General features: G+C 42.9%; 1 protein-coding gene and 1 pseudogene across 1 annotated transcript in view; both read right to left on the reverse strand.

Annotated features, from left to right (window-relative positions):
• FAM189A1 (family with sequence similarity 189 member A1) overlaps window positions 1–9684 on the reverse strand; it is a 166035-nt gene that overhangs the window by 23715 nt on the left and 132636 nt on the right. Inside the window, exons 6-7 of the mRNA XM_045285786.1 lie at window positions 6462–6622; window positions 4629–4764 (exon numbers count right to left, since the gene is read on the reverse strand). Coding sequence (XP_045141721.1) covers window positions 4629–4764; window positions 6462–6622 — 297 coding nt within the window. The remainder of the gene's footprint in view (window positions 1–4628; window positions 4765–6461; window positions 6623–9684) is intronic.
• Window positions 9181–9684, reverse strand: part of LOC115874030 — a 2011-nt pseudogene continuing 1507 nt past the window's right edge.

Genomic DNA, 9684 nt, shown 5'->3' on the forward strand with positions numbered 1-9684 from the left:
CTCATATAAATATATGTTTTTGCACCTTCATGTTATTCAGGATTACTTTGAAGACATGCTTAGAAACAATGAACTCTAGAGGAAGCTGAGAGGTGTAGAGAGTCTTGCAGCTTAGTCTAATTCCAGTTTAGATCATTACATGGCGCCTCCCTGGGTCTCCCCATTTCAATCAGAGAGCTGGCTATTCATCTGTCCTCTTAACCTGGCTTGTTCATAGCTGCAGGTGCACAAGGATGCATCGTTCCACTGACACCAAGTCAGTCTATACAGATGCTACAGGGACTCCGAGGGAGTCCCCACAATGGATTCAGAGAGCTGTCAGTGGACAAGAGACCCACTAGATTTGTCTTGGGTACAATATATGTTATTCAGAATGGCATCCTCATACTAATTATCCACCACAGGGGTTCTTCCCCAACATCCTTTTCAAAAGAGAGACTGGGTGAGGAAGAATTAGCATCTCCACCACCCTTGCTTTCTCTCCTCTGGAGTCACTATGGGTATATGCAATATACCAAGAATTTTCTGCAAAATATTACACACAAAAGTGTCTGCTTCTTTTTATATCTCTTCTTTTATCTAATTTCTACTTGGTTTAATTTTGGCAGGGATGGGCGGCAACTATGAAAACTGTTGCTTAAAAACACCTTGCTAATAAAGAAGTATAAATAAGCAAGAGAAATGAAATTTATCTTGGGACAAAGTCAGGAGGGACTGAGATTTAGCTCATGGTTTGCACCACTCTGGCTTCTGTTAGATAGCAGAATGTGATTTGAGAGAAGGCAGCACCAGGGAGCATGTCTATTGAGTGCCTGGGGTTTCATCGGAATCTGGCCTTCTAGGGTATAAAAAGCCATTTTACTACACTGAAGCTTCCGGGAAAATGCTTTGGTTAAGACAGCATTTTTAATTTACTACATGGAAGTAGGAAAGGATGTATAGGAAATGTATGTGTCACCTAAAATATCAATGAATGGGTAAGGTTATCAGTGAAGATCGGCATACATAACTCCTTCAGAAGCAGCAATGACCAGGGGCTGGTCTAGGGGAGAGACCCAGGAATAATTAAGAACATTCAAGGTCTCACACAAACGTATCCTCAGATAGGATTTTTTTAACTAGTCATCATCATTGAAAATCAATTGAAAAATAAATATATATAAAATCATATATAAACATATATATAAATAGATATAAAATTATTAGCATTCTGGTTTTGTTTCTCTAGAGAAGCCTGTGTAACACAGTATTTAAGCAAATAAACCAATTTTCTTACATTCTCCTTCCTTTTATGAATCTCCATGGCTAGGGTACAGTGTATGTAAATTATGCCCTGTTTCCATGATTAGATGGAGATCAGTCATCCAGGACTAGATTTTAAAAGAGCTATTACTTCAGAGTTATAACTAGCAATTATAAAAATGTGAAGTAAGATTTAGGAGAATATTTCAAGGCAACCTTTGAAGGTCCTTATTTATAAATTTTATAATATAAAATTGGAAAATATAAGCAATCACTTTGAGCCTTCTGGGTTAGCCTGCTTGCTGCCATGTCTGCTGGAGTTCTCTGATCCTGGTCTCCTGGTATCTAGTTGCCCTTCCACCACCATGTTGCCACCACATTAAGTTTCTTAGTGCACCATTGAATCCTGTCAACCACAAATCCAATCTCTTCAAAGGGACCCAAAATTATATAATTTGACCCTAACTATTTATGAATCGCCTTCATGCACCTTGAGTTCTAACACCAAAGCACCACACACTCCACCTCAGCTAGGCTGTGTATCTGACTCCCAGGCCTACCCAAGCCCTGAGCTCCATTCCTCTGCGGAAACCCCAAAGCACTTGATTGGTACCAGCACCACTCCTCAAGTCCCTGGGTGGTACGAATGGCTGTCGTTGGCTGCTAATGAAAAGTTTAGGGGTTCAAGTCCACTCTGAAGTTTTCAGAAGAAAAGCCTGGTGATTTTCTGAACAATCAACCATTGAAAACCGTAGGAACACAGTTCTCCTCTGACACACATGGACTGTCAGTTCCCAAACGGAGGGTTTTCTAGTCCGTTTACTCTTCTCTGGTCCACTGAGTACAACACAGGCCAATGGTCACCGGAGCAAAGGCAGCTATCCAAACAGGAATGTCACACTTCCAATGCTAATGAACTGTCCTTCTAGAGAAAGAACCCCTCTCCTCACCATGTGACTGAAAGTAGAATCTCAAACAGTGGGGAGGCTGACAGCATTGCGCGCTGGGTCGGAATGCAACTTTGCTGCGGTTAGTTCGCACTGGAGAAGGGGTGCAAATGAGCATCCTCCCAAAGGCATGCTTTCGTTCTTCTAGCTTACAAGTCTTTCTGATGACTGGCAGCTCCAGACCCTGTATACCGAGTGTGCAAAACCTGTCTTACTGCTATCCTGTCAGTCTATCTTCCCTCTTTCCCCAAAAGAGCGCTGATAGGTCATTTATATGCCATTTGTCTGAAGGGGAAGCAATTAGCCCCTTATTCTCCAAGGAGAGTGGTTATGGCACACAAGGGACTGTTGCTTGCTATCACTGTCCACGTTCTTTCCAGGTTGGGCAGAGCAGTGGTGGTGTAGCCTTCTGTAAGTGGAAGGTAATGGATTTTACTGATGCTTAGAGGTGTCTGTGGGATTGAAAATGCCAGAGAGCCACCAAGTCAAAGAGAACCAGGCTATAAGTGGGAGTGGTCTCTCCCAGGGCTGCAGAGGACCCGTCATCGCCAGATTCTGCCTCCTTCCCAGAGAAAGGAAATACAAATGTGGGGCGCCCTGTGACCACTTCTCCAATGGCGATGGCACTCAGATCGTGGGGTGAGGAAGTAAAGACGAAAATATAGACATGTGGGCTTTTCTTCCAGTGCACATCGGAATTGCAGGTGGAATGTCCAAATGTGGGTTTCTGGGCTTCTCTCAGAGTGTCTGAGTTAGTAGTGTACGGTGTTGGTAGTAACTGGGCTGTGTGCCAAGAATCTACATTCCTACCATCTTCCAACTGCTTTGCCTTTTCTCCAGGCCCCCACTTTGAAAAGCCTTGGAGTCTTCAAGATGTCTAGGAGAGGTAGGAGAGAGAATTTAGGAGAGTACGTGGTGGGGAACATGGGTATAAGGGGCCATTTTGTACCCCAGAAGGAGGGGCATTCTTATTGCAGGGATTTCCCCTACAGTGCTTGGAGGCTAACAGCCAATAGGCTTAGTAGCACGTGTTTGGTTTTTGCTGCCTGAGTATACAAGAATTTGTTCACACTGCCCAATCGGTAGAAGGTACCATGCTTTTCTTCCCAAGATGGCTGTTCCCAAGCTACCAAGCTAGTTGGTGCCTTGTGAGCATAACTATAATGTAAACTCTATCTTGGCACACAGCTGGAATTACACTATGGGATGGCACAGCCCCATCCCTCCTTGTTGTGAAGAGTCAGCCTGGTTTCAATTTATCTGCACTCCATATGGGGGAGTGTCAGACAAGTCTGTTAATTGGGGTTAGAACCTGTCCACCTGCTTGGAGAGCTCCCCTGCCTTCTGGAAAACTCAGGGGAGAGACTGTTATTTGGGTCCGTAAACTACACAGTATTAAACCTGTAATCTTCGAAGCCTCCTAATGAGTTCTATCCACATTCGTCGGCTCAATGTTTGGGGCCCACTCTGGCCATAAATTTCCCGAGCTCCCTGCACTACTCCAACCCTGCTGCCTTAACACAGACTGCTCCCCCGAACTTCCAATCGATGTCAGAACTCTCCCTGTTGAGTACCTGCTAGGTACTCATGTCTCCTGGTGTAATTTGATATATGATGATGACTATGACGATAACAATACTAAAAAAGGCTACTGACCTTATATGGGAGAAATCAACTCATGTAATCCTAAAGGCTTGGTCCTATTTTGATAACCATTTTACAGACGAGGAAATTGAGAATCCATGAACTCATACTGAATGTTGGTTAATGAGCTGTGAGGATTCCTGGCAATACCCAATTTTGAGAAGGTAAGCCTAGGTGCTAAGGAGCCTCCTGGTCCAGGCAACGTTGAGGGATTGGAACTGCTTTCTTACCTCCCCAGTAGATGGTAGCTGAGAAGATTCTTCTTGAATCCAGAGAGCCCTGGGTACTACAGTTGGATGTCTATGTACTGAGACCCATTTCATGGGTCTCTGCCCTTGCTGAGAACCCACACCTTCATGTGCTCTAGGCACATCGGCTAGTATTGAATTCAGATACAGCTAAGTTAGGAGGCAGGTCACAGGAGCTGAGCCAGTCGCCTAGGGGAAAAGCATCCCTATTTGGGTTCCATGGCCAGGCTGGCATCCCTGCTGCCTATTTACCAAGGCTGCTTCCTGGGCATACTTTGTGCCTGGTGGCTATATTACACCATAAGGCCAGGAAGAATGGTATCCCACAGGGCTCTGATAGTGCAGACAGGTACCCCAGCACCAGTGCAGAGCGGTATCCCACAGGTTGCTGACAATACAGATAAGGTGTGCCAGCACCAGCACACAGCAGGTCTCTTATAAAGCAGCCCTGGTGTGCATCACACTGGGTGTTGGACTGCTGCAGGGCTAAGCCTGGAAGATCTCCAGCACAGCCTGGGATTCCATTTTGTCGGAGGACCAACCTCACCTGATTAGCCAGGCTCTGGCCCACCACAGCCTCATAGGGTGGAGGGAGCTCAGCAGGATAGAGCAGGCCAGGGCTGTTGATGGTGACAGCATACAAGGCGCTGAAGGGAGAAGAAGCAAAGTCCAGGTGCAGGTCCCTGAAAAGGCAGAAGCATGCACGGTCCTCAGAGGAAGCAGAGTCTGTGTTAGGGACACTAGAGAATCCTCAGAACATGCCAGCCAGATGTCCCCTCATAACACACTGTCACATTTGTGAAATAACAGCCTAATTCACTTGGCAGGTTTGATTCTTGTTTTTGCTTTTTCTGTAAACACATGAAAAGTTTGAACTCTATGGTCCTGTCATTAAAAGTTACATGCTGCATTAATGACTATACTCTGATAGCAGTTCTAGATTTCATTTGATCATACTAGAATTATTTTTGCTGTGCTAGATTTTCTCTTTCATGATAATGCAAACATATCAACCAAGATGTCCTAGCCCATTTCTCCTTTCACGGTCACTCTCTACGCTTCCATAAGACACGCTTTCTCATCTGCGTGACTTTTCCACTAAAACAGCAATGAGGCTACTTCAGCTGCTGACCTCCCTTCCAAAGCCTGCTTCTTTAAAAACAAAGTTTTATTGGTATATATTTCACATGTCATATGATTCAATAGTTCAAGCATATTAAAAAGAGTTGTACAATCATCTCCACAATCAATTTTAGAACATTTACTTCTTTCTTATGCTTATTGTCATCAGCCACCCACCTCCCCGCAAATCATCAATGCCGTCACTGGGTCTGTAGCTGTGCTCATCCTGCATTTCTTAGACAGAGAAAAAAACACGAAAACCCAAAAGCAGAAAAACAAAACAATCTCACTGCACTCTGAATGCTAGCAAGGCCATTCACAGCCCTCCTTTGGGGTCAAAGGGGGGTCACAAGAGGCTTAATCTATGTGTGGATGCTGTCAATGGATTTTGGGCTCGCACCATCATTCATAGCTTTTTGAATGTTCACAATTTAAACTCCATTTCTTCATCTGAGTTTGGATTGTATAATTCACAATCTTTGGATCACACATGCTGGTGTGCTTCTTTCACGTGGGCCCAATGGATGCCTCACTCAATAGCTGCTTGTTTGAATATCCACCTTTAAGACCCAAGATGTTATTCTTTCTAATAGTTGGGGGCCATCTAGTTTCTTTACCACCCTTTACTACAGTACATATATCCTCAGTGATCTCTTCATGAGGATGAGCATCAAGCAGAACCATTTAATAAGAATAGTTCTCATATATGGGCTAGAATCAAGTATGAGCCCCGAATCCATTCATATAGTTATGATGTATATATGTCTCTGATTCACTTTAAGACATCATTATCATTTTGTTTTAGAGAATATTAGTGATCATCCTTCTGGGGCATAAGGTAATTCTATTGATAGTGTCATTAATTTAGCCAATGTTGTAGAATTTAGAACAATGTTGAGAAAAAGGCATTATACAATTTCAGGTTGGCTACGAACCTCAATACATGACTTGTTGACTTGTACAGATTAAACTTTTAAGTGACTGAACACTATATGCACAGACAATGAGGGTTGGTGATAGAGCAAAACTTCCAAGAACATTCATTCACAAAGCAGAACCATGCCTATGAGGTTAACACATGTCATAATAAAGTTTTTTTAAAAAAGCATTAAAATAGTAAGGTATGGGATTCCTACAAAAGCCCAGTGATTGCCAATTCTATAACCTTGAGATAGCAGTCATCTGCTATCCCAAAGCCTGTTTCTTATCTATCTCTACAGGGCTTCAACTTCAGTCCTGGAAGTCCGGGAAGACAAACCTGTGGACCTCGGTGGTGGGTGTGCAGGTATATTCTGGCGGGTAGTAAGGTGGTGGTGGGATGGGAGGGATGAAGTCGTCAAAGTCCACCATCTGGTGAAGAATGGTGCCATGTGGAGGCACGCAGGAGGTGTTGGCAGGATGGGACCTCTGTGAGAGGAACTGAAAACCAGAGAGAGAAAGCCAATCGGTGATCTGGAGTGGTTTACATAGCTTGTGTCTATCAAAGTTCATTATTACTGTTCTGAATGTATGTTGTTTAAACTGTCATCCCATGATATTCAGCACACACTTTAAAAAAAATTGGCTCCATGAGGAAGCACTGTGTCTAGAGCCTCATGATTTTAATTTCTGCACTGATAACCTTGAGTGCTTATTTCCTGAAGGAAACACAATCTGGCAAGCCCTCAGTTCTATCACAACTGCTAAACTTGAGCCTGGCGTTTCGAGCACATTTAGGGAAAACTGTCTTAAACGGAGCCTCTTGTGAGGCATGTAAACTGCAGGCCCACAGTTGTTCCAGATTCTCCCCATCCCAATTTCTGCAGTGAAATACACTTGGGGAACGCCACATACTGTACTTCCTTCTCCGAGCACTGCAATGTGCTTCAGTCTGTTGAATGCCCTGACAATCTGTTTAACCCAACGACTCAACACTGTTGAAATATTTAACATGTTAAGGTGGCACAGTCAAGGAGTGCTTGGCTACTAACCAAAAAGTGTGTAGTTCAAACCCACCCACGAACTGGAGAAAGATGTAGCAGTTTGCTTTCATGAAAATTAAAGTACTGGAAACCCTATGAGCAGTTCCACTCTGTATGAATTGGAATCAGTTCAATAGCAATGAGTATGGATTGGAATATACACAGTATCTAAGAGCTCCAGAACACGCTGTGTTGTGCCCTTAAAAGCAAAAGTGCTGCTTGAGTAAACTGAGAGATTTGGTAATCACGTAACAAAACAAATGCTGTATCTGTCTAGTTTTCTATCTCTGCTCATGAAAAGATTTGACTGATATCATTGAGTCTCTGTTCTCCAGAGTCTACCATAGAGTAGAAATGCCCGAGTGAGACACGAGTAGCACTTCCAGTTAACAGCTTCCTGAAGTGTCTATAGGTGAGAAGAGACCCTATGCTTTTCTTTTATTTATTTAAAATCATTTTATTAGGGGCTCATACAACTCTTATCACAATCCATACATACATCAATTGTGTAAAGCACATTTGTACATTCATTGCTCTCATCATTCTCAAAACATTTCCTCTCCACTTAAACCCCCGGCATTAGGTCCTCATTCCGCCCCCGCCCCTATGCTTTTCTACAGTCTGCCCTTAATCAACTCTCACTGCTTGGGAAAGAAGTAAGGAAAGGAGCAGACAAAGGATAAATGGATAAATAAGATGAGGGCTCTACATAGAAGAAGCCCACCAGCCTGTGTGCTCATGAGATGTTGATGGGAATGGGTATCAGCAGTTGAAAAACAAGCAATCAAATTGATGTGAAGGATTGCGGACACAGTGGAGACTCAAAGCCCACCTGCAAGACAACTGGACAGTCCCTCTGCCAGAGGGCATCTGCCAGAGGCTTAATCTGACTAGATACTCTGCAGATGGATTTTGGTCTCCAACTGTTCTCCATAGTCATCTCAAAAAGAGTGTTCACAATTTAAGCTCTGATACCTTTCCTTTCATCATATGTGGTGTGTGTTATCATCATCTTTGGATCACACAGGCTGGTGTGTTTCTTCGGTGTAGACTTAGTTGACACCTCACTTAGATGGCTGCTTTTTTTTTTTTAATACAACCTTTTAAGACCCCAGACACTATTCCAATTAATAGCTGGGCACCATCTACTATCTTCACCACACTTTGCTGTAGCACCCTTCTCTTCAGTGATCTTTTCATGAAGGCAATTATTGAGCAAGACCAAGTTATAAGAATTAACTGTGGTTGGATTGGGACTTGAATTAAATGTGAGTCCAGAATCCATCAATTTTTCTATGGGTCATGAACAACTCTGGTTTACTTTGGTGGTCAAACCCTAACAAAAACAAAAACCAGCAAGAACAACAACCAAAGAAAACAAAGACAAATGAAAAGGAAAGACAAAACAAAAACATACAAACAAAAACCCATTGTCAATCACCAGTAATTTATTCAATATCATAGAATTTAAGGTACTGTTAATATGAGGGGTTTATAAGAGTATAGTCCAAGTGCCAAGCTTCTTACATACTTACACACAAGGATGTGGATATATTTGTACCATTCCAAGCACACCATCAAACTGTATATAATGAAATTTTAAAACAAAAGTTTAACAACACAAAATCAGTAACTAGCAGTTTGTGTTTGTGTGTTTTCCTGAAAGAGCCTTCTATGTGGACCTCCAGTGTCCTTGGGTAGTACAAATTTGGACCGTGGACAGTCCACTTATTTGCAACGGTTCTTGGTAAACACTAACAAACCACATGGCAAGTATGTCAACCACCACGGAAATGCACAGATTTAGATGTTTGGGTAACATCTGATATTTTCATGATGGTTGATTTATTTTTTTACTTGATAACAAGATGGTCACTAAGTCTCCTAAAACATTGAAAAAGGTGTTAGTTCATATCTGTATGTTCAATTGTATTTCCTCCCAGGCTACTTCTTGTTGAGAGAATTAAAGTTTTGTATTTTATTCTAACGTTGAGTTTAGAGGTGGATATGTCAGTCTTATGCGGCTTCTTCTTTTGTAGAGAGGCTTTCTACATTTGGCTGACAATGTCCACACTGCTGTACTTTATTTTCCTCAGTCATTGGGGTATCTTGTCATCGGCTTCTTTGTCTACACGTTGTCTGTTTTTGTTTTGTTTTGAATTGTGCTCCTTCTTCATAAGTGGTGTACTATTTATCTCCAACATCTCTTCTTCCTCTCTGTCACCAGAACTCTTTATCGCGTGGTTGATGTTCTCCCTCTCTTCTTTCCCTGTCACGGGCCCTCTCTTGTTCTTCCTATTTCGACTCCTCGGGATGGACACTTAGCGGATTTGTCGGATGGTTTTTGATTCTCTCGGCAGACGGGAGGTACTCCTGCTACTGCACCGCCACCTTGTCCTGCTGCAACTCCAGAACTTCGGGATGCATTAGAACCACCTTGTCCTGCTGCAACTCCAGAACTTCGGGATGCATTAGAACCACCTTGTCCTGCTGCAACTCCAGAACTTCGGGATGCATTAG

This window comes from Echinops telfairi, unplaced genomic scaffold (genome assembly GCF_000313985.2).
Source record: "Echinops telfairi isolate 266 unplaced genomic scaffold, ASM31398v2 ScPeMD7_7475;HRSCAF=8513, whole genome shotgun sequence".
In the NCBI taxonomy this organism is placed as follows: domain Eukaryota; kingdom Metazoa; phylum Chordata; class Mammalia; order Afrosoricida; family Tenrecidae; genus Echinops; species Echinops telfairi.